The sequence below is a fragment of the Chiloscyllium punctatum genome, chromosome 25 (genome assembly GCF_047496795.1).
Source record: "Chiloscyllium punctatum isolate Juve2018m chromosome 25, sChiPun1.3, whole genome shotgun sequence".
NCBI lineage: Eukaryota > Metazoa > Chordata > Chondrichthyes > Orectolobiformes > Hemiscylliidae > Chiloscyllium > Chiloscyllium punctatum.
Genome location: NC_092763.1, coordinates 38,609,578 through 38,635,940, shown reverse-complemented (window position 1 = coordinate 38,635,940; position 26,363 = coordinate 38,609,578). Strand labels below are relative to the sequence as shown.

The 26,363-nt window shown below is 40.1% G+C and overlaps 1 protein-coding gene across 1 annotated transcript in view; it reads right to left on the bottom strand.

Annotated features, from left to right (window-relative positions):
• zdhhc9 (zDHHC palmitoyltransferase 9) overlaps positions 1 to 26,363 on the bottom strand; it is a 115,261-nt gene that overhangs the window by 24,545 nt on the left and 64,353 nt on the right. Inside the window, exons 2-4 of the mRNA XM_072595071.1 lie at positions 16,220 to 16,380; positions 10,280 to 10,438; positions 7,492 to 7,629 (exon numbers count right to left, since the gene is read on the bottom strand). Coding sequence (XP_072451172.1) covers positions 7,492 to 7,629; positions 10,280 to 10,438; positions 16,220 to 16,380 — 458 coding nt within the window. The remainder of the gene's footprint in view (positions 1 to 7,491; positions 7,630 to 10,279; positions 10,439 to 16,219; positions 16,381 to 26,363) is intronic.

Sequence of the window (26,363 nt, the reverse complement as noted above, 5' to 3'; positions counted from 1 at the left end):
CTTCAGAAATTGACAAATTAAGACAACAGATATTAAAATTTGTACAATTTAAAAAATGAAAGGACAATTTCCTCCATTCTGTAAATAATGTCATGGCAAAAGGCTTGTAGGATTAGCAGTGAAAACATAAAACCATCTTCAAAACCTGGTCACTGGTACAATTTAACTTAAAAGTCTGCAGGAAAACAGCACAGTAGAGGCGAGAAAGAAGGATTTGTGTGTTCCCAAAAGGCACGGTGACCAGGAATATCACTAATGGGTCAGGAGAGGTACTTGTTTTAAACTTCTGCTATAAACATATTTCGATCAGCACTTGATCATAATTTTAAACAATTGATTCAATAATGACAATTTTTATTTTGACTGATTTTTCTAATAAAAAAACCTCACTTTTAAACTCAAGTGTGAGTACAAGTATAGTTTATTGATTCACATTGTTGGAAAGTCTAGGAAAATGAGATAAACCAGTCTGATCAAACTGCTTATTTGATTAACTTACATTTGACTGATATCTTAAATTTACTATTACAAATACTAATGGTGACAAAAAATAAATATTAGAAATATGTAGAAGTTTGCCTTTGAATTTTGAGTTAGCTAGTTTCAGACACAAAAAAACAAAAATGAACTTGTAAGTAAGTATTTCTTTAGCCTAGGTGGCTTCTTTTGTTACTTTGGCAGCCTTAATGTAATTACTTTAACATTTTACAACCTAACAGGGTGACCCATTTTTCATGGTCAGTTGGAAATTTGCACAATTGGAGTTTGTTTTTAAACTTAAAAGAAACACTCATAGCTCGGATGAAGAGATTTTTGTTTCATGCCAGAAAATGTGATGACTTGCTTTCATGGCGTGAAAAGTTTCAATTATTGCCAAACTCTCTCTCTGGCAACAAACTTTCAAACTACCTCATCTCTGAAGGTGGGTGTGCAATTTCCTAGATGACCACTCCTGGCACCTTTTGGCATTTGTCACCTCTACCAGTTAAGTGGGACTGGATGAGAGCTGTTGGAGATCATTTACTGCACCAATCCTTCGTTATCCTTGCTTTGCCTGTGGCCTATCTAAAGGTTGGAGGGAGAGGATATCCCAACATTAACTATCCAAAGGAGATATTGTAGCATTCAGATAAAGCTTGATAAGCAGTATAACTACATTTTTTTTTAAGATTAGATTACTTAGTGTGGAAACAGGCTTTTCGGCCCAACAAGTCCACACCAACCATCCGAAGAGCAAACCACCCAGACCCATTCCCCTACACTTACCCCTTCACCTAACACTACGGGCAATTTAGCATGGTCAATTCACCTAACCTGCACATTTTTGGACTGTGGTACGAAACCGGAGCACCCGGAGGAAACCCACGCAGACACTGGGAGAATGTGCAAACTCCACACAGACAGTTGCCTGAGGCAGAAATTGAACCCAGGTCTCTGGCACTGTGAGGCAGCAGTGCTAACCACTGAGCCACCATGCCGCCCACAAATGGTCAGGCATAATTACTCAAATCTTCAGGAGATGGTACAGATATCTCTACTCCTTCCATAAAAGTATGATAGAACTCCTAGTCTTCAGCCCTAGATTGTGAGACATCAATAGAAAGGGTAAAGCCAATGTAACATTAATTTTAACCCTTTCAGTACCATTCCTCCACCTGTTATGAGGCAAGTTCTTCATTATTCTGTAAACACATTTCTAAAAAACCAGAAAAAAGGACAGATATCACAAAACACAGTACATAAACATGTTATAACTGAAGACAGATTGATATTTGGAAAAGATCTGAATCCTGGAGTTTTTAAATACCACAACAGAATCCATATTGGAAGATGGAGTAATTGTTTTGTTTTAAAAGAACATTGAGTTTTGTTTCATTTAAATATTGTTGAACGGCTCAGCTGCTTTGATGGAATTTATCACAGATTTCAAAACGTGAGCAAGTCAAATATGGATTAGATTAGATTAGATTCCCTACAGTGTGGAAACAGGCCCTTTGGCCGAACCAGTCCACACCAACCCTCCAAAGAGTAACCCACCCAGACCCATTTCTCACTGACAAATGCACCTAACACGATGGGCAATTTAGCACAGCCAATTCACCTGACCTGCACATCTTTGGACTGTGGGAGGAAACCGGAGAACCCAGAGGAAACCCACACAGACACAGGAAGAATGTGCAAACTCCACACAAACAGTCGCCTAAGGCTGGAATCGAAGCAGTGTCCCAGGTGCTGTGAGGCAGCAGTGCTAACAACTGAGCCACCGTGACTAACTTAACTTCTGGAGTGGAGGTGAAAGCTCTTTATATATATTTTTTCCAACTTAGTTAGAGAATCAACCAGACAGGAATAAGCCTCAATGAAGAACTATGCATTTGTAAGAATGCAAACAACATGCCAGGTTTTTGAGAGCTCTTTAAATGCCTTTCATGTCAGTATAATGATAGAAGGGACCATGCATTGCATGCCCACTCTAGAGTTGGAGCTTTTTTTCATTCGTTCAGGAGATGTGGACGTCACTGGCTGGACCAGCATTGCTCAGCCCTAATTATTCCAAGGCAGGTAGTGGTGAGCCACCTTTCTTGAATTGCTGCAGTTCAAGAACATTTTGATCCTTTCTCTGAAAACAATTTTTTAGAAGTGTGAGTCTTGATCCTTCAGAATTTGACTGTGCATTTTTTTTAAATTACCTGCCATTTTTGTTGCCCTCCTCTTTCTCACTTTATTGTACATTAATTAAATATCCTGATCTAATCTTGGTTTTGTTTCGGGCCTAATGATTAGAAGTCGATGATATGCCAATATTGACCAAAGAAAGAGTGACTGTTCTTAGAAAACAAGGTAGTTTGTTGCATGACAGCAAGTGCAATTACAACTTTGTTCAGGCATAATTACTGAGGCATCAAACATGACATGAGAAGTCATTGGTGGATTGGATCAAGGAAAATCCTAAGGCTTTTTATAGGTATATCAGGAATAGAAGAATGACTAGAGTAAGATTAGGGCCAATCAAGGATAGCAGTGGGAAGTTCTGCATGGAGTCAGAGAAGATAGGGGAAGCGCTAAATGAATATTTTTCATAAGTATTCACACTAGAAAAAGACAATATTGTGGAGAAAAATACTGAGATACAGGCTACTAGACTAGATGGGATTGAGGTTCACAAGGAGGTGGTGTTAGAAATTCTGGAAAGTTTGAAAATAGAGGAGTCTCCTGGGCCAGATGGGATTTATCCTAAGTTTCTCTAAGAAGCCAGGGAGGAGATTGACGAGCCTTCGGCTTTGATTTTTATGTCATCATTGTTTACAGGAATAGTGGCAGAAGAGTGGAGGATAGCAAATGTTGTTCACTTGCTCAAGGGGAGTAGAGACAACCCTGGTAACTATAGACCCAGTGAGCCTTACTTCAGTTGTGGCAACGTATTGGAAAGGTTTATAAGAGATAGGATTTATCTTCATCTAGAAAGGAACAAGTTGATTAGGGATAGTCAGCATGGTTTTGTGAAGGGTAGGTGATGCCTCACAAACCTTATTGAATTCTTTGAGAAGGTGACCAAACAGGTGGATGAGGGTAAAAGCGGTTGATGTGGTTTATATGGATTTCAGTAAGGTGTTTGATAAGGTTCCCCACAGTCGGCTATTGCACAAGCTACCGAGGCAGGGAATTGAGGGCGATTTAGTAGTTTGGATCAGAAATTGGCTAGCTGAAAGAAGACAGAGGGTAGTGGTTGATGGAAATGTTCATCCTGGAGTTCAGTTACTAGTGGGGTACCGCAAGGATCAGTTTTAGGGCCACTGCTGTTTGTCATTTTTACAATGACCTGGATGAGGGCATAGAATGACGGGTTAGTAAATTTGTGGATGACACTAATGTCGGTAAAGTTGTGGATAGTGCCAAAGGATGTTGTAGGTTACAGAGGGACATAGATAAGCTGCAGACCTGGGATGAGAGGTCGCAAGTGAAGTTTAATGTGGAAAAGTGTGAGGTGATTCACTTTGGAAGGAACAGAAATGTAAAGTACCAGGCTGATGTTAAGATTCTTGGTAGTGTTGATGAGCAGAGAGATTTCGGTGTCCATGTACATAGATCCTTGAAAGTAGCCACCTACGTTGATAGAGTTGTTAAGAAGACATATGGTGTGTTGGCTTTTATTGGTATAGGGATTGAGTTTCAGAACCACGAGATCATGCTGCAGCTGTACAAAACTCTGGTGTGGCCGCACTTGAAGTAGAACATTCAGTTCTGGTCACCGCATCATAGGAAGGATGTGGAAGCATTGAAAAGGGCTCAGAGGAGATTTACTAGGATGTTGCCTGGTGTGGAAGGAAGGTCTTATGAGGAAAGGCTGAGGAATGCAAGGCTGTTTTCGTTAGAGAGAAGGTTGAGAGGTGACTTATTTCAGACATACAAGATAATCAGAGGGTGAGATAGGGTGGACAGTGGGAGCCTATTTCCTCGGATCATGGTGGCTAGCATGAGAGGACATAGCTTTAAATTGAGAGGTGACAGATATAGGACTGATGTCAGAGGTAGTTTCTTAACTCAGTAGCAGGTGCATGGAACACACTGTCTGTAACAGTAGTACTCTCGCCAACTTTAAGGGCATTTAAATGGTCATTGGAAAGACATGTGAATGAGAATGGAATAGTGTAAGTTAGATGGGCTTCAAATTGGTTTCACGGGTCAGCACAACATTGAGGGCCGGAGGGCCTGTACTGTGCTGTAATGTTCTATGTTCTAAACATTAATACTTAATCCTGATCGAGATTGGCTAAATCTGATCGAATGACAAAATACTCATTACTTAATCTGCTTATGCTGTAGGTTCCAGAGGGTGCAAAACAGGAAATCAGCTTTACTAACAATGAATAGGCATTCAAAAGGCCATCACAGGTCTGTTGACATCCGTAAGGATAATGAACAGTAACCACAATTCCTTTGCCACCAGGGTGCAAAATCCAGGCCACTGCATTTATCATTTCAGCAATATTGGAGCTCTCAGTCACAAGTTGAATGGTACGTTTAGGTCTGAATGGCACAATGCTTTGTTCTTATATTCTGTGAAGCCATAATAATATCAGGTAGCTCAATAAGTTGCTGTTGCTTTAAATCCCATATTGGTTACAAAGAAAGCTCAGCATTAACATTAATCCTGACTACTGGAACACTAGATCTAATGTGAAAAGACTACCACTTCAGCAATTTCAATTGATAATAATATGGTCCTTTCCCTTTTAAGTGATCTCATAATAGTCTTGCGTTTCTTGAAATGCCAAATAAACAGCCATAATAATATAGCCAGGGCCTATATTTCCCCACTCACATCCCTAACCTCAGCTTTCCTCCACAGCTTGGTACCCTTTCGTTGCACTCCCCTGCCAGTGGTCTCCATTGCTGTTCTCACCCCTGCTTCCTTCAAACTTGCTGACTGCTACCATTCATATCACCCCTCCAATTGCAAACTGTTTCTCTCCAGTTTGTTGCCTCATTGTGTTTTCTGCAGAACCAGTTTATGATTGCAGCAGTGATTCTTCATTTTTTTTCATCCTCCTGACAGGGCCAATGTTTCTCTGGTCCCAAGAGTAGAATTTCCAGGACAATTTGGGAATTCTGGGAGGCAGACCATATGACGCAACACCCCCACCCCCCACCCCAACGAGTTTCCAATGAGTTCCAATCATCTAAAAACCAACTCTGCAGTCTCTGCCCACAGATCTGGCAGGCCAATTGTGCACTTCCAGACTCCTTTTCTGATCTGATCAGGACAAAAAAAAAGAGGAGAAATGTAGAACAGACAACCTTGTTTTCAATGCACGATCATAGAATCACAGATGTGCATCATGAAAACAGCCCCTTCAGTCCAACTCATCCACACCAACCAAATATTCTCCATTCATCTAGTCCCATTTGGCCCATATTCTTCATAACCTTTCTTAATCCTATATCTATGCCAATGTCTTTTAAATGCTGTAATTGTACCCAACTCTACCAATTCCTCTGACAGTTCATTCCATACATGCACCATGTGTTCTATAAGGTCACCCCCTAGCCTGTGATGCTCCAGGGAAAACAGCCCCAGCCTATTCAGCCTCTCCCTGTTGCTGAAACCCTCAACCCTGGCAACATCCTTGTAAATCTTTTCTGAACCCTTTCAAGTTTCAAAACATCTTTCCTAAAGCAGGGAGACCCGAATTGGATGCAGTATTCCAAATGGAAGCAGATGTGAGCCTCTACTTGGGAGCTGGCAGCTCTTTGCTGGTCAGGTTTAAATTTGGAGGAGAACAGAAGTAAAAACTAATTCTTGATTTGTTGAAAATTAGCTCATCACATGTCAACACATTAAAAGAGAACTATTGCAAAACAAACTACTCCACAGCTTGGAACAAGTCCAAGCAAAACAAAATTTTGGTACTCCTACATTTTCAGAATTAATGAGTTGTTATAATGCAGAAGACTATTTAAACCATTGTCCTGTGAAAACTTTCTAAGTGAGCATCTCACCTAATACCATTCACCTTTCTCCCTGCAACTCTCTACATGTTTCCTTTTCAAATAACCACCTAATACCCCTCTGACGGTCTCAATTTAAACTGCCACTAGCATACCCCCTGCCAGTACATTCCAGATAGTAAACATTCACCATGCCCGAATCTTCTTCTTCTCATCACTATTTCGTCTTTGAAAATTTAAAGTCACTTGCGAAACCATCGATTGGGATTGTACGCTAAGGTGCAGGTTCCATTGTCTCAATGCATCCCTACCAGAAGAACTTATACATACAGGAAGGAAAAACCCCTAAGTCTAAGGATTCTGAAACAAATTTAAAAGTGAATATATAAATTAGGTGCTTCATCCCATGACCAAAAGTTAATTATAAATGTACAAGTTTTGTAGATTCTGGATTAGTGGTGCTGGAAGAGCACAGCAGTTCAGGCAGCATCCAAGTAGCTAGATGCAGATTGTGATAGTGAAAAGGAGAAGGAAAAATGAAGAGAGAAGAGAGACCAATGTAGTAGGTCACAAAATAGCTTCTCACTCCTAGGACAAAAAGAGCCTTCCTTCATTGCTACCCGAAAGCATCTTATACATAATTAGTTACGGATTCAAAGTAGCTTTTGGTGGACACAATCTGAAGTAGTCCTGATTTTTGTATTAACTTAGCAAGCTTTTCAGTTTACAGTTCTGTAGTGTGGCATATCACATAAGTGCAACGGATGATCGGTTGCCCAGTGACAGAACAGAATATAACCTGGGATGCTCTGTTAAGAAAAAGTTCCATTCACGATCGTTAATAATATAGAAGCAGAATTTTGTTTTGAAAAAAATGTGAGTCAACATTTGGTCTAATTTGGTGTAACTCAATAAAGTGAAAGAGAAAGCTTCAAAGTGGACTCTTCCTTTTAAATAAGCTAATCAGACTTCCTGAAAATCTATCGTAAAGTTATTGCTCAAAACACTTGACAATGCAATTACTGTCTCTTGGTTACTTACTCAGTGCCACATGTACAATATCAAAAGCAAAGATGTAGACAGTGAGAAATGACAATGATATGGTGAAGAGGTAAAAGAAACGGTAATTCCTCTTTCCAACACAGTTTCCAACCCAAGGACAGTGGTGATCAAATCGTTCTAGGGGAGGAAAAAGAACACAGGAAATTAGAAATTTTGCACATTCCTGCAATTTTCCTGTCTAAGTCAAAATTACGTTCCTGACTTTTCAATGCTGAAGCAAAAATATTTGGAATGGTATACAGTATACAAGAATTTATCAGAATATATATAAAACTGTAAAACATGGTCTGTAAAATAACATGTCAGTTCATGAAGAAGTTTCAAGATATGATTTGCAATGACATTATTTTTCAGAGGGTGTTAGCTTTTCTGAAAATCTCCCAATTGTCAGCACCATGGTGGGGACTGGCATTTTTAACAAAGAGTCATTGTCGATGTTAGCAAATGGATTTAATGCATGATAGAGATCTGGTCATAAGACACTTTGTACAATGTTTAGCAATCACAGTCAACATTCATTGCACTGACCTTGAAACTCAGTCTTTTAAACTGAAACAAAAAAAAACTGCATTTCAAATCAACTATGAAATTTAAAAGACACCATGCAAATGGAAACAAATCTAAACGAAATTGCAGATTGTACAAAGTAAATTTGACTGACAGTAGACGTTGCTCCTTACGTGGCTTGTGTATTAACTATTTAGAAGCATTTAAAATTTAAGAGATTTTAAAAATGCACTAAGTGTGCACAACAACCCATTGATACAGAAAACATTAAGCACCTGACTACTTAAAAGCACTGTACCTAAAAGGCAACAACTGCAGTGATGCATTTCTGGACCACTTAAAAATCATAGAACAGCACAGAATGGGTCCTCCAGCCTGTGTCATGCTGGCTCTATCAAAGAGCAACTAACTTAACCTCACTTCACTGCCTTTACCCCATAGTCCTACAAATCTTTTCAGATAATTTATCAATTTCCTTTTGAAGGCCTCAATTGAACCCGCCATCATCACAGTCTCATGCAATGCAAACTCCAAACACTATTTAAAAGTAACTTGCCTCACATCACAAATGCTTTGTGTACCAATCACCTTAAATTGATGTCCAGATCTGGATACTTGCACCAATGGGTGCAGTTTCTCCCTATCAACACAATCCAGAGTCCTCCATTTCAATCACCTCTATTAAAATCTCAACTTTCTCTGAGGACAACCCCTGCTTCCCCAGCCTAACCACAACTGAAGCTCATACTGAAGCCATTCATGTCAATCTTTTCTGAAATTCTTTATGCCTTTATATCCTTCCAAAAACATGACTCAATGGTTCGATTAAGAAAAATAATAATATTCCCAGGTCCCAACGTTCTTGCACTTCTTTAGAATGCTCGTCTTCTAAAGTTTTAAAATATTTAGAAACAGCACAGTACATTGTAAATTTAGAATTCCTACCAATGCTTTCACTGACGTTTTCACAACTTCAGTTTTACTGATACAACCTGCACAACAGGATTGACAAATACGCATACTCCAATCAGAGACCAGTGCAGTACTCAGATTTCAAGGGCATTGTCTAAACCACACAGTGCTTTTGCGTTGCTTTACAAAGCTTTTATGTAAATGTTAAGAGACAAGTCAATCAGCAGCTTTTGTTCACCAGTTCAACATTCATCAGTGATAACTACAAATTTACTTTATACTGATGTAATTCTAGTCTCCGGAAATTCAATTACAAAACCCCTGCCCCCATACACAGTTAAATTTTCAATCATCCTCAACTTACTGTCCACAATTAGTAACTACACAGTATTAAACTACACCAAGCAAGGGAATGGGCCATTAATAATATGGATACCCAAAGCTCTTTGTTTGGATGAGTGTAACCCATTATAAAATGCAATAAAAGATTTGATGTTTACACTAAAAACAGATAAAGTGATGATGAAATATTTGAATGGGAATTTTAAAAAGTTATATTTATCCTGATGTCAGCACATACTGAATTAGTTCACCATCTGACATCCTGCAATGTAGCAAAAACCTTCAAAAATTAAAAGGCAAAAATCAAGGAAACCACCTTTGACGTAATGTCTCTGATGTGAAAACACCACAAGTCAGTGTTCCAACGTCTGAGACATACCAGACTTTTCAAAGCTAGGGCAGGATTATGGTGGGAAGAAATGTCAGAAACTTGGTTGCCTGTGGTTAATGGTATATGGAGCTCAATGAAAAGATTGCCAATGCGCCAGGAGTACCAGAAGGTGATTTCAAAATTGCTGATCTGCCAAAACACTAAAAATCTGTGTATTTCAATGTAGAGCTGTCAGTTCAACATAAATAGAAAGCAGGAAAGAGAGAGCAGACGAGAGAAAAATCAGACATAACACCTCTTATTTGGCAACTTGCAGCTTCTGGATCTTGTGCCAGCCAGTCCTCCAACACTCTGCCACACTCCTTCAGTATGGAGTGACAGCACATCATGACTGCCATATGTCTTCAACAATGTTGATTAACAGATATCTCCTATCTCCTTGCAAAGCTGGATTCTAATTTTACATCAAAGACAAGTCTCACCTAACTAGGTCATTTACATTTCAAGATAGTGTTGCATAAACAATGCATATGTGGTAAGGGGTTAGGACCTGGACAATGAACAATTTCCTAAATCTGGGTCTACATTAAATTAGTGTAGACAATGTGCTTCCATCCCTCAGATTACCCAAATTGCCCCCAGTGCATTTCTAAAGAATGAATGCATATTACATACCAACACAGTTATCACAAACACTACAGTGGGATGCCCGAGGCGGACGGAATATTTTGCATGTGTAGCAGTATTTCAGTTTGATAATCTGGTTGTTAATCTGGATATCTTTGATTCTTGGGGGTGGTCGCTGGCCTGCTGGGACATTCCCATTGGCTGCCTCTGGAGATTAGAATAAACAAAACAAGATCTGTTAATTAAAACAGCAAAAAAAAGCATTAATAATAAAGTAATAAAAGTAATAAAATATCAAAATATAATTCAGTAAAGAACAAAGATCAAAGATCAAAGTCACACTGAGTAAAAGTGGAATAGAGGCTACTGACAAATTCACCAACAGCCTTCAGCTTAGAAATCAACACTTACACATTTACTCAAATAGTTTTAAAGTAATTAGTAGTGTTGAAAAGATAGTTAGATATTTCATGTCTATGCTGTAGTGAATTATTTTATTTAGAAAGGATTAAACATTACAAAACCTCATTCTCACTGAAATAATAGAGCTTCACAAAATCTCGCTTTGAAAATGTAGTTAATGTCATCAATAGCAAAGAAAAATGGTAGTCTACTTCTTTTTCCTTAAACCTCCTAACAGTTACAGAACCATAAGGTAAGCAAAAACAGAACTAAACCAAATTTCAAGATTTAAAAGTGAATAATAACCCCTTTTTGGAAAATAAGAAATCAGTAAATATACACAGAACAGACTGTGCGTAAGTAAGGACGTGTTTTTTAAAAAAGACTTGGAATTCAAAAAAATTCACTTTCTAAGGGAGGTGGAGTGGACTGGAGGCATTCTGCACCCCACCACTATCATCTTGATTTTTAAAAAAAAAACAGATTTTCACAACATTTGTAGCTTACAAGCTACTAGTTTCGTCTAAAAAGCCAAATCTATTTATTTACTCCGTTTCAATGAAAGTGATTTCCTATTTGAAATACAGAAATTCTTTAGGTTCCTGAATACTTCAAAAGTTTCTTTCCCCCTGCAGATTATTTACTTCTGGAATTATATTTTCTTCAAATTGTTTGATAAGAAATGGAGATTCAAGCCTGGTCCTGTCCATTCATGGTGTATGGGATTGGGGAAGAGAGTAAGTTGAAAATTATGCATATATCTTTGAAACCCTAACTACTTCATTTCTGTTGATAGATTTTTAAGATAAGAAACATGACTGTCACAAATGCTTGCATTTTAAAACATAAAGAACAGTTTATTCTTACTGAATGTCGATCATGCTGGGTCTCAGTCACATAGCAACTGTTTGAACTGTAAACATTTTTAGATTCCCCTTATCACAAAAGACAAAGTTAATAATTTACTTCGCTGGCTATGTAGTCGTTGTAACCGAAATATATTCAGATTCTCTTTTTACTTCCATGAATTATCACCACACTGAGCAGGCAATATTAAATAAATGACAACTTTAATGTGAGGGTACTATTTTAGAGCCATTACGCTCAGTCAGGAACCCATGTGATTAAAATAGAAACTGTGCAGTGAGAAAAGTCTATCCATAATTAACTATTATTTCCACTTCATGCTGACATTCTCTTCAAGAATGAATAACTGCAGCCAACTAGAAACAGCAATTTAATGAACCAGGTCATTCTATGCAACTCATACAAAATGGAGTTTATTGCAATCCTGACCCACCAATCACAGCAGCTTTAATTTGCTCCAAAAAAGACTGCACGCAAACATGTTCCAAAAGATTCTACCACCATTACATGTGGCTATGTGCAGAGCAAACACCAGAGTGAAATATAATGTAGAACCCACTTATAGGCTTGAGTAAAAAAAAAAGCAGCTACAAAAATAGTTGACATGGGTGCACATTTTCAACTTTAACATAAGCAAAGTAAGCTGGCAGAATAAATGCTCACTCATTGTAAATTATCTGTTTAAAAATCAGTAAGGTTCCATGATAGACAGCCAATACAATCTTCCACCCAGTTGGAATTCAAGATGCATGTCTGCTGCATTAAGAAAATGAAGCAGGATTGAGTTAGAAGTACAAAAAAACTTTATTGAAGGGACAAAAAAAAACAAAGAAAAGCAAGATCTCACTCAGAATAGCAAACTACAGAAATCTAGAGTCATAAAGCACAGATGATCTATTTTACCACCCTTTAGAATGGTCTTTGAGCAGTTGTCAGCACTTATGCCCGTAAAGCACCAGTCTCATTTGTCAGACTTGTCTCGGATGGCACACGTTCACTCTGTTGATTGACAGAAGGTCACCTCCAATCAGTAAAGACATTTTAACTGTACTCTACTTTCCCATATTTAATCAAAGTGTTAATTGTAGTCGAGCCTAATTTAAAATTGATTTACTTCTGAAGATCTGAACGATCACATTTTTCCATCCATAATGATACCCAAATTGAATCAGTTACTGTCAGAATGGTTTACTAAACTCAAGTAACGGTCAGTCAGTCAGTCTTGTGTAAAAGTTGGCTTTTGGCCATAGAATCCTTATTTTCCATATTTCTTGTGTACAAGTCAACTTTACACTTTCCTAATGCTACAGTTCATATTACACCTTGCATAAGTAAGACATGACTTTATTCCCGTTAAATCAATTATTATTTTGACAACAGTTGATGACCCAATTCTCATCTGTTGCTCCAACTCATAGCTGCAAAAATCCATCAGGAAGTTGGAAACCTCTTCCACAATGCTTGCTTACACAGAGTTCCTATTGTGCAAGACAGAATGATAATGTACATTGCCCAAAGATCCCCTGGATCTAACGTAATGCTTGTCTCATTCTCCCTGCTTCCTTGGACAATATCATGATGAGGAGGTGTCGTTGTTGGAGCGGGTGGACAAAGTTAAAAATCACACAACACCAGGTTATAGTCCAACAGGTTTATTTGGAAGTACAAGCTTTTGGACTGCTGCTGTATCATCAGGTAGCTACCTGACGAATGAACAGCACTCCAAAAGCTTGTAATTCCAAGTAAGCACGTTGGACTATAATCTGGTGTGTGATTTTTAACTAGGAAAATATCAACCATGTTTTCTTCCTTTCTCACATGTAGATCTTTAAAAAGGAGGGAGAAAGTGGCACTGTATATTTCTTGCATTTTTGTGTAATGCTGGTGGCAAGCAAATCCTGGGAATAAGAACTGCTGGCACTTTGAAAGTATTGACTGCAGACCTTGGACAGAGCACAATGAGGAGCATATAGCTGGAATAAATTGATATTGGCAAAGATTAAAAAATTACCCTCAAAAATTCTTAGCAAAAGGTGAAGTACCAAACAGTTTCACCAGTAAACAGATTTAAAATGGAATATGCAAAAGTGAGGACTGCAAATGCTGGAAATTAGAGTCTAGATTAGAGTGGTGCTGGAAAAGCGCAGCAGGACAGGCAGCATCCGAGGAGTAGGAAAAATCGACGTTTCGGGCAAAAGCCCTTCATCAGGAATAGGGCAACTGGATTTCAACCCTCAAATGTTACTCATTTTTTAAAAAAGATCCTTTTTGTAAGCTGTAAACTCTGCTTCTGCAAGGAGTCTGTTATGATAGAAAATTTAGCAAATAGTTTAGAAAGACCCTTATTATTGGTTAATGCCATGGCTGGAAACTTCAATTCAATTCAAACTCGATGTGCCTTTGACCAGTTTAAGAGTAGAATGTGCAAAGTTAAGTGAACTCCATGACTCTCTTAAGGAAGGAATATTGAGGGCTGGCCTAATCTAAACAAATGGTTTTATAACTTTGAAGACCTGGGGAGATTGTTTCCTCCTGTAGAAAGGGAATAACTAGATCTATCCATATAAGCATGGCATCAGGAAATCCAAAATTGTTTTTGTTAAAAAAATCAAATAATAACAAAGATGTGCAACTTGCTACCACAGGCAGTGGTTCAAGCAAATAATTCAGATGCCTTCAAGTGGAAGGTAGGCCATGAGGGGAGGTGACAGCCTAATGGTATTAATAGCTGGACTGTTAATCCAGAGACCCAGGTAATGTTCTGGCGATGTGGGTTCAAATTTCACCATAGATGATGGAATTTGAAATTCGATAAAAATCTGAATCAAATGTCTAATGATATCAATGGATTCATGGTTGCTTGCTGGAAAAACCCACTTGCTTCACTCATGTTCTTTACGGAAAGAAACGGAAGGAACTGCCATCCTTATCTGGTCTAGCCTGAGAGATTCCAGACCCACCAAGCACTATGGCTTACTCTTAACTACCCTCTGCGTAATTAAAGATGAGCTGTAAATGTTGGTCTAACCAGCTATGTCACATCCCATGAATAAAACAAAAGTGGGAGGAGGCCAAGACAACTACAAAAGATATAAAGAGGCTTAAGTACAATACAATTAGCAGCATGGATTGGATGCCCAAATGGTCTTTTCTTGTGCTTATTTATCCAACGTCATCCCATGTAATGTATTCCTATTTCAAAGGGAATTAAATTCCACTAATATTTAACCAGCATAGATTAGATGACATATGAACAGAGTATCTTAATTATAGTCCTAAAATGAAACAATCCAACTAACTTCAGTCCAGGATACAAAATAAACTGGGCATATCATTATTGTGCATAATATAAGAGCCAATATGTTTCGTATCCTTTCCCTAGGCTTTTGTGATCCCTCTATTTAAACTAGCAGTGCAAGTGTCTGCCTACACTCCAATAATATTTTACTTAAAAGGAGATGGTTAAGGGGAAAGGCCAATGAAAATGGAGTAGAATAATTTGTCCATCAAATGTGAAAGAAAAAGGTGAGTAATCAGTGGCAAGAGATTAAGCCAAATTTGACTGAGTGCAACATGAAAGGCCAAAGCCGATAATGCACAGGATCAAGTGATGTAAAAGAACAAGAGAAAAATTTGTAAAGATTCAAAACCAGAGAACAAATGACAGATAAACCGGAAATACTAGGTATTTTAAGTAAAAAGCCAAGGCCATAAAGATTTACAAGAAAACAAAAAAGAGAGGTTGACATCTCTTAGTATTGATACAATAACGAGAGGGGGAGTCAGGCGGAGTGTTTGGTAGAAGAGTTTTAATTTCAACAAAAAAAGAGGAGAAGTTTGAAGGAAAAGCACAAAATATATTTCTTCAGGTCAACTGCCACGAATAAGGGCATCAATTCTAGGAGCATCCAAGTGAAAATTCAAGTGGCATATTAGCAATACTGGAGAATAAGGAGACTAGGATCAACTAGAATTAAATATATAGTCACATCCCTTTGAAATGGGCTCCCTCAGTTGCTACAAAGCCCAACAATTAATCCAATTGGCAAGGTATTCTTTCCTTCAACCCACCTACTTTTTCAAATTATACCCCTTAAATAAACGTCCCTAGCTGTCCATTTAACAAAACAAATTCTGCAGTTGTGTCCTTCAAAAATCACAAAATGCAGTGTTTACAGAATCTTTTAAGTACTTTTAAAGGCAGAAGTAGATTCTTCATTACCAAGAAGGATAGTGTAGAATTTCAAAGGGGACAGGCAAGTAAGTTGAATGGGCAAATGAAATTTAATGCACAGCTGTGTTTCATTTCAAAAAGGAATAACACAGACAAAACAAAAATAGTTGATTCCACAAGGACCTTAGTGGCAAGGTTGGTATATATAACATTGGTGGTGTCACTTCCATCTGCCTTAATGCAGGAAAGAGTCTTCATTTCAAAAGTATGACAATAATGTGGTCAAGTGCAACTTCAAATAAGTTGTGGACTTGCTTTGACTGAAAACTGGACAGAAACTGTCCAAAGCTTTTTGAAAACCATGAGAAGTCCTACATACATCTTAGAAGAATTCTGAACCAAGGAACATTTCACCATGCTAACAGACAAGCAAACTACAAACTAGCAGTTAAAACTCCCATCTCTGAAAGCTTTTGCAGTCAAGCAAGAATGGAAAAAAGAGACATTGAATCCAAGTCAATTACTTTGTGTTCGGTTTTTCCTACCTATTTCCATCTCCACAAATGCAGCCTCATCTGGCTCAGCACGTGGTAGCACACCAGGATCACTGAAGCTGGTACGGAGTAACATTGCCATTACAAAGATAAAGAGAACTATTGCAAACACTGGAATGGCAGGGGAAAGATGTATAGCCAAATACGGACACCTGGAGGGGGGTGAAAAAGGAAAAAGAGAAAAAGAAATTAGAGCTCATTAAAAATTTACAAGTCAATCACACAAACATTGAAAGGAACAAATTCTCTGCTTCCACATCAAGCACCCATCCCACCAACTTTAGGATTCAATAACTGAACCAACAACTTTGTAATACAAGAATACAAATTACAAGCAAGTAAGTGACGGGATAAAATTGCTCAATGTCTCAGTGCTGAAGGAGTCTTGCAGCACAATGGAAGTGTCCCTCCTCCTGGATCAACATTCAAGTCCCACTTGTGACAGAAGTACATCACAACATATCCAAACAGGCTGATTAAAAAATTAAATGCAAAACTATCTTGCAGCAGGGATGTGGATATAAAGAAAGAACTTCCTACCATGCAATCAGAAATGAGTTATGGCCATAATATCTCAGTTTTAAAATCACACTAGCATATATTTTACATTCATGTTGGCTTCATTACGATTCAGTGTGTACTTAAAAGACAATTCTATGATTTCTGTGATCAACACCTCATGTAGAACAGACAAACAAAACTACAAATGAAATTAGAATGGACATTTGAGGCTAAAAAAAGTGAAATGGTATGGTGTTGAAGACAGGAGGTGAATGCAATTTCCAGACTTTTTTGTTGTCTTTGACAAACAACCAGAAGCTATGTTTACATGTTGTTACAGAAATAACTAGAAGTTGGTTATGAAAATGTGTTATTTTAAAAATATTTCATTTAAATTTCAAGAAAACTTTGATAACTCATGGCTTCTGGTCAAGTTCACCCTTTAATTGATGCTTCATATCCAAGTAGGAACTGTATCTGTACTTGTAATTAAACATTAAATCACTCGACAAATTGGCTATGATACTGCATGATATAATTTAAAATAAAATAACTTGCCAGTTAATGATCCAAAGTAAAGCATAAAAGCTGTACATCTCCAATTGAAGTCCAGTGAAATGGTTGTGCTAATGTTTGAATTTTATGAGAGTGCAGCCACAACACAAGGGTGGACAGAAACCCAACACTTGGCAGACACCTTTTGAAGGCACATAGTTCTATTTTAAAATGATGCCCAAAACATCAGGAGTAAATTTTGTAAGTCTCTTTGTCACGGAACTTTGAGATAAACCCTTAATTCTATCAGATCAGCAAGTTACATTTACTTCATTTCTTTTCAGTAAGACTCCTTGCAAAATCCATGAACATGGCAAAGTTGCTATCCTTCAGATTTTTCAACCCTGCAGCTAATCCTCCTCTTCCGTCCATTTTGTTTGCCAATCTTCTAGTTCATTTAGCTTCCTGCTCGCCATTTTAGATTAGATTACTTACAGTGTGGAAACAGGCCCTTCGGCCCAACAAGTCCACACCGACCCTCCGAAGCGCAACCCACCATTCCCCTACATTTACCCCTTTACCTAACACTATGGGCAATTTAGCATGGCCAATTCACCTGACCTGTACATTTTTGGACTGGGGGAGGAAACCGGAGCACCCGGAGGAAACCCACGCAGACACGGGGAGAATGTGCAAACTCCACACAGTCAGTCGCCTGAGGCGGGAATTGAACCCAGGTCTCTGGCGCTGTGAGGCAGCAGTGCTAACCACTGTGCCACCGTGCCGCCCACTAAATTTAAATTTTATCATTTCCTCTTAAGCACTCCAGCATTTCTTAATTGTAATGAGTCTTCTCTAAATCATTCTCCCACAGAGTAATAGTACTCAGCTAATTCTGCAGTTCATCAAATTGGTTTTGTGACCTCAGTACAGTACTTCAAATTACAGAAACGTGGATATAAGAGGGACAGGAATAGTTGTTGGAGGTTCCTGGTTACAGATGTTTCAGTAAGATGAGGGAGGGTGGTAAAAAAAGGACGGGGTGTGGTGTTGCTAATTAGAAATGGTATAACGGCTGCAGAAAGGCAGTTCAAGGGGGATCTGCCTTTGGAGGTAGTATGGGCTGAAGTCAGAAATAGGAAAAGGAGCAGTCACCTTGTTGGGTGTTTACTATAGGCCCCCCAATAGCAGCAGAGATATGGAGAAACAGATTGGGAAACAGATTTTGGAAAGGTGCAGAAGCCACAGGGTAGTAGTCATGGGCGATTTCAACTTCCCAAATATTGATTGGAAGCTCTTTAGATCAAGTAGATTGGGCGGGGCGGTGTTTGTGCAGTGTGTCCAGGAAGCTTTTCTAACTCAGTATGTAGATTGTCCGACCTGAGGGGAGGCCATATTGGATTTAGTACTCGGTAATGAACCGGGACAAGTGATGGGCTTGTTAGTGGGTAAGCATTTTGGTGATGGTGACCACAATTCTGTGACTTTCACCTTGGTTATGGAGAGAGATAGGTGCATGCAACAGGTAGGTTTTACAATTGGGGGAAGGGTAAATACGATGCTGCAAGACAGGATCTGAGGAGCATAAGTTTGGAGCATAGGCTGTCAGGGAAGGATGTCATTGAAAAGTGGAACTTTTTCAAGGAACAGATACGATGTGTCCTTGATATGTATGTACCTGTCAGGCAGGAAAGAGATGGTCGCATGAGGGAACCTTGGTTGACGAGGGAGGTTGAATATCTAGAAAAGAGGAAGGAGGCTTACATAAGGCTGAGGAAACAAGGTTCAGACAGAACACTGGAGGGATGCAGGATAGCCAGGAGGGAGCTGAAGAAAGGGATTAGGAGAGCTAAGAGAGGGCATGAAAAATCTTTGGCGGGTAGGATCAAGGATAACCCCAAGGCCTTTTATGCGTATGTGAGAAACATGAGAATGACGAGAACGAGGGTAGGTCCGATCAAGGACAGTAGTGGGAGACTGTGTAGGAGCCAGAAGAGATAGGAGAGGTCTTGAATGAGTACTTTTCTTCAGTATTTACAAATGAGAGGGACCGTACTGTTGAAGAGGAGAGTATGAAATGGACTGGTAAGCCAGAGGAGATACTTGTTAGGAAGGAAGATGTGTTGGGCATTTTGAAAAACTTGGAGGATAGACAAGTCCCCTGGGCCTGATGGGATATATCCTAGGATTATGTGGGAAGCAAGAGAGGAAATTGCAGAGCCGTTGGCAATGATCTTTTCGTCTTCACTGTCAATGGGGGTGGTACCAGGGGATTGGAGAGTGGCGAATGTTGTGCCCCTGTTCAAAAAAAGGGAATAGGGATAACCCTGGGAATTACAGGCCAGTTGTCTTACTTCGGTGGTAGGCAAAGTAATGGAAAGGGTACTGAAGGATAGGATTTATGAGTATCTGGAAAGACACTGCTTGATTAGGGACAGCCAGCATGGATTTATGAGGGGTAGGTCTTGCCTTACAAATCTTATTGAATTCTTTGAGGAGGTGACCAAGCATGTGGATGAGGGTAGAGCAGTTGATGTAGTGTACATGGATTTTAGTAAGGCATTTGATAAGGTTCCCCATGGTAGGCTTATGCGGAAAGTCAGGAGGCATGGGATAGTAGGAAATTTGGCCAGGTGGATAGAGAACTGGTTAACCGGTCGAAGTCAGAGAGTGGTGGTAGACGGTAAATATTCACCCTGGAGCCCAGTTACAAGTGGAGTTCCGTAGGGATCAGTTCTGGGTCCTCTGCTGTTTGTAATTTTTATTAATGACTTGGAAGAGGGAGTCGAAGGGTGGGTCAGTAAATTTGCAGACGATACGAAGATTGGTGGAATTGTGGATAGTGAGGAGGGCTGTTGTCGGCTGCAAAGGGACTTAGATATGATGCAGAGCTGGGCTGAGGAGTGGCAGATGGAGTTCAACCCTGTCAAGTGTGAGGTTGTCCATTTTGGAAGGAAGAATAAGAATGTGGAATACAGGGTTAACGGTAGGGTTCTTAGTAAGGTGGAGGAGCAGAGGGATCTTGGGGGTCTATGTTCATAGCTCTTTGAAAGTTGCCACTCAGGTGGCTAGAGCTTGCAAGAAGGCCTATGGTGTATTAGAGTTCATTAGCATAGGGATTGAATTCAAGAGTCGTGAGGTGATGTTGCAGCTGTATAGGACCTTGGTAAGGCCACATTTGGAGTACTGTGTGCAGTTCTGGTCGCCTCACTTTAGGAAAGATGTGGAAGCTTTGGAGAGGATGCAGAGGAGATTTACCAGGATGTTGCCTGGAATGGAGAATAGGTCGTACGAGGATAGGTTGAGTGTGCTAGGCCTTTTCTCATTGGAACGGCAAAGGATGAGGGGAGACTTGATAGAGGTTTATAAGATGATCAGGGGAATAGATAGAATAGACAGTCGGAGACTTTTTCCCCGGGTACAACAGAGTGTTACAAAGGGACATAAATTTAAGGTGAAGGGTGGAAGGTATGGGGGGATGTTTTTTACCCAGAGAGTGGTGGGGGCGTGGAATGCGCTGCCTGTGGGAGTGGCAGAGGCAGAATCATTGGTGACCTTTAAGCGGCAATTGGATAGGTGCTTAAGCTAGGACAAATGTTCGGCACAACATCGTGGGCCGAAGGGCCTGTTCTGTGCTGTATTGTTCTATGTTCTATGTTCTAAGTTCAAATTCTTCTGTTTAAACTACATGCTATTGAAGTTTTGACCTATTTGGTCTAGAACTCCTTGGATGTCTCCTCTAACTGCACAGCTTGCAATTTCTCTTCCATAATGCTCATTTTCAGCACAACACGTTATGCAGTGCTTAACCTTAAGTCTTTCAAAGTCAGTGGCTTTATTTTCTACCTCCAGCTGTTACCTTGGATTGCTGCATGTCTCTGGAAATCACCTTTTTAGCTGCTTGAACTTTGAATTAGCCCTCTTTACTTTTTTATCAAGAGCTTATGTCTTTCAATATTGGCCTCTGGAATCTCTGGCTGCAAATCAATAGGTGTGGTACCTTTAATATCTGTCACACCTTCCTTAGCTCATAGTTTGAGATCAGTTACAACACTTCCAACTGTTCAACCCCAGGAAAGCAGAGCTAGTCAGTTCTATGACACAGAACATACAGTTAATATCCCTTTCCTTTATGTTCCTCCAGCTTGTTCCTGGCTTTCAAATCACTTTTCCGTAAGACTTCAGATTGGGATATTTAATTTCTTTGCATAACATTTTTTTTCTTCTTTCACATTTTTAGAAAAAGATTTTCTCATATCGTCTGAGGGTCTTGGTTAATCTATGCTTTGGAATGAGATTTCTGTTTGAGATTTCTCACACCTTCCCAATCCAAATGGCATGGGCATGTCTATTTGGAGAACTGTTCCACCTCAACATTTGATACAGTTTTGTTGTTTTGACGTCTATTGGGTTCATAGTATCATTTTCCGGGGTGTGGATAGTTAGTTTCCTGTTCCTTCCCATCTAACCTTTCGCTCGGTCTTGGATAAATTCTTTACCATATTCCTCTGTTTCACACATCCTTCCCAAATGATTCAAATTTCCATAAGCTCTTGGTGTGATCCACATGTTGGACATTGTCTTGTGAACTTGTGGTTATTCACAGTTCCTGCACATCTTTTCCTCTGTGCATACACACAATTCTTGCTGATCACTGTGTCAACCCTGCCATATTTCCACTGAACCAAATGAAGGCTAAATATTTGGGTAGTCATTATCTGCCTCCTTGTGGTTTCATTTCTCATGTCTTTGTAACATCCTCTTCCCCTTTCATCAAAGTTGGTTGAGCATAAAAAATAAATGTATCTGCTATAGCAATGCACTGTTTCTCTTTTTCGATACTGACCAATCTAAATCAGCCTCAAATCATCTTAAAATGCTTAGGCGTCACTGAAACACCTGCTACCTCCATGTTACATCAGAAGGTGTGGTGTCCAGATCTAAACACAAAACTCCAATGTAGCATAACCAGTACTTTACATGGTTCCAGCATTACATCCCTGCTTTTGTATTCAATCTATTACCCAAGTGCCCTACATGCCTTTGTCATCATATTATCCAAGGACTCACTTCCTCTGCGTTTGTTAATACCCTCTAATTATCAATTTCTTGCTTTATTTGCCCTCTCCAAATGCATAACATTTCTCCAGATTGGAATTCCATTTTCCTCTCTTCTGTACATTCAGCCAAACTAATGTCATTCTGCAATCAACTACCATCCACTTCACTAGCAGTTACTTGGCCAATTGTTGTCAGAGTCATTGAGATGTACAGAACGGAAACAGACGCTTTGGTCCAACTCATTCATACTGACCAGATATCCCAACTCTATCCAGTGCTACCTGTCAGCACCTGGCCCATATCCCTCAAAACCATTCCTATTCATATACCCATCCAGATGCCTTTTAAGATGTTGCATTTGTACTAACCTCCACCACTTCCTCTAGCAGCTCATTCCACACACATACCTCTGCGTGAAAGAGTTCGCCCCTTATGTTTCTTTTATATCTTTCCCCTCTCACCCTAAACCTATGCCTCTACTTTTGGATTCTCCACCCCTGGGAAGAGATTTTGTCTATTTACCCTATCCATGCCCTTTATAAAACTCTAGAAGTCACCCCTCAGCCTCTGATGCCCCAGAGAAAACAGCCCCACCCTATTCAGCCTCTCCTTATATCTCAAATCCTCCAACCCTGGCAACATCCTGGTGAATCTTTTCTGAACCCTTTCAAGTCTCACATCTTTCCGATAGGAAGGAGACCAGAATTGCACGCAATATTCCAAAAGTGGCCTAAACAATGTCCTGTACAGCCGCAACATGACCTCCCAACTCCTGTACTCAATACTCTGACCAATAAACAAAAGCATACCAAACACCTTCTTCACTATCCTATCTACCTGCGACTCCACTTTCAAGGAGCTATGATTCTGCACTCCAAAGGTCTCTTTGTTCAGCAACACCCTCTAAAACCTTACCATTAAGTGTATAAGTCCTGCTAAGATTTGCTTTCCCAAAATGCAGCACCTCGCGATTACCTAAATTAAACTCCATCTACCACTTCTCAGCCCATTGGCCCATCTGGTCAAGATCCTGTTGTAATCTGAGGTAACCCTCTTTGCTATCCATTACACCTCCAATTTTGGTGTTATTTGCAAACTTACTAACTATACTTCTTATGCTCACAACCAAATCATTTATATAAATGACAAAAAGTAGTGGACCCAGCACCAATCCTTGTGGCACTCCACTGGTCACAGGCCTCCAGTCTGAAAAACAACCCTCCACCACCACCCTCTGCCTTCTACCTTTGAGCCAGTTCTGTATCCAATTGGCTAGTTCTCCCCGTCTTCCATGAGATCTAACCTTGATAACCAGCATCCCATGGGGAACCTTGTTGAATGCCTTACTGAAGTCCATATCGATTATGTCTACTGCTCTGCCCTCGTCAATCTTTTATGTCACTTCAAAAAGCTCAGTCAAGTTTGTGAGACATGATTCCCCAGGCCAAATCCATGTTGACTCTCCCTAATCAGTCCTTGCCTTTCCAAATACGTGTAAATCCTGTCCCTCAGGATTCCCTCCAACAGCTTGCCCACCACCGATGTCAGGCTCACTGGTCTATAATTCCTTGGTTTGTCCTTACCACCCTTCTTAAATAGTGGCAGCACCTTAGCCAACCTCTAGTCTTCCGACACCTCACCTCTGACTATCAATGATACAAATATCTCAGCAAGGGGCCCAGCAATCATTTCCCTCGCTTCACAGAGTTCTCAGGTACACCTGATTAGGTTTTGCGGATTTATCCACTTGTGTGTTTCAAGACATCTAGCATTTCCTCCTCTGTAATATGGACTTTTTTCAAGATGTCACCATCTATTCCCTACACATCTGCTAATTTTTGAAACATTCTTCTCACCTTGGTTGAAATAAGAAGTAAATATCACATAACAATGGACCCAACTTAGCCCTGTGGATCACCCTGGAAGGCTGTTTCTACTTGTAAAAGCATCTATTAACAGTTACCCTTGACTTCCTATTACTGAGTCAAATTTGGCTCCAACTCCCCAGCGGTGTCCCATAGGTTTGAGTTTTGCCATGTAGTCATAGAGTCATAAAGATGTACAGCATGGAAACAGACCCTTCGGTCCAACCTGTCCATGCCGACCAGATATCCCAACCCAATCTCGTCCCACCTGCCAGCACCCAGCCCATATCCCTCCAAATCCTTCCAATTCATATACCCATCCAAATGCCTCTTAAATGTTACAATTGTACCAGCCTCCACCACATCCTCTGGCAGCTCATTCCATACACGTACCACCCTCTGCGTGAAAACGTTGTCCCTTAGGTCTCTTTTATATCTTTCCCTCTCACTCTAAACCTATGCCCTCTAGTTCTGGACTCCCCGACCCCAGGGAAAAGACTTTGTCTATTTACCCTATCCATGCCCCTCAATTTTGTAAACCTCTATAAAGGTCACCCCTCAGCCTCCGAAACTGCAGGGAAAACAGCCCCAGCCTGTTCAGACTCTCCCTGTAGCTCAGATCCTCCAACCCTGGCAACATCCTTGTAAATCTTTTCTGAACCCTTTCAAGTTTCACAACATCTTTCCGATAGGAAGAAGACCAGAATTGCATGCAATATTCCAAAAGTGGCCTAACCAATGTCCTGTACAGCCGCAACATGACCTTGCAACTCCTGTACTCAATACTCTGACCAATAAAGGGAAGCATACCAAACGCCTTCTTCACTATCCTATCTACCTGCGATTCCACTTTCAAGGAGCTATGAACCTGCACTCCCTACCATTAAAGTGTATAAGGATAAGCCAGGGAACTATAGACCGGTGAGCCTGACCTCAGTGGTGGGCAAGGTTTTGGAGGGAATCCTGAGGGACAGGATGTAAATGTATTTGGAAAGGTAAGGACTGATTAGGGATAGTCAACATGGCTTTGTGTGTGGGAAATCATGTCTCACAAACTTGATTGAGTTCTTTGAAGAAGTAACAAAGAAGATTGAGGGCAGAGCAGTAGATGTGATCTATATGGACTTCAGTAAGGCGTTCGACAAGGTTCCCCATGGGAGACAGATTAGCAAGGTTAGATCTCATGGAAGACAGGGAGAACTAGCCATTTGGGTCCTTGTCAACTGTAAGCTACAATCCACGTAGAGAACATCCAATTCTGCTGTTACTGCCTCAAAATGTAAATCAAGAAAGACATGAACTTACCTTAACAAATCAGTACAGACTATCTTTTAGATTAGATTACTTGGTGTGGAAACAGGCCCTTCGGCCCAACAAGTCCAATCCGACCCGCCGAAGCGCAATCCACCCAGACCCATTTCCCTACATTTACCCCTTCACCTAACACTACAGGCAATTTAGCATGGCCAATTCACCTAACCTGCACTTTTTGACTGTGGGAGGAAACCGGAACACCCGGAGGAAACCCACACAGACACGGGGAGAATGTGCAAACTCCACACAGTCAGTCGCCTGAGGCGGGAATTGAACCCGGGTCTCTGGCACGGTGAGGCTGCAGTGCTAACCACTGATCTTTGGTTGATCAGTTTCTCTCTTGGTAAGTTGTCCCCATCTCTCAATATTGGTTCTTGTAATTTTCCCACCAACGTCAGACTATTATTTGGTCCATCTCTCTCATTCTTTCAGTAATAGGACAAAACATGCAGACCTCCAATTATTTGGTACCTGAGCTGCAAGGATTGGAAATTGATCCTCAGAGCTTCCACTATTTCGTCCAGTAATTTTTAAATGAAGCTGTGCCCATATGCAATAAACCTGAACAATATTAGGCTTGGGTTAACACTCCCTCCTGACCCCTTAAAGCCTGCACACAATATAAAGCAGACTAGTGAAGAGAGAATAAAATACACTCCCCTTGCAGAGCATAGCTCTTAGACTCAATCAGGACAATCTGCCCAGATACCACCTCTGGCCTGTCCCAAAATGTAATTTCCTCCATTGTACAGTGGTCAGACTATCAACATACCATCAACAAAATGTACTCCAGCAATTTGTCAAGGGATGTTTTGACAGCACATTGCAAACCCACAGGGTGGAGTGGATAAGTGGGAAGGAAGATGGACAGGTTAGACAGCTCATGAAGGCGGTGCCGA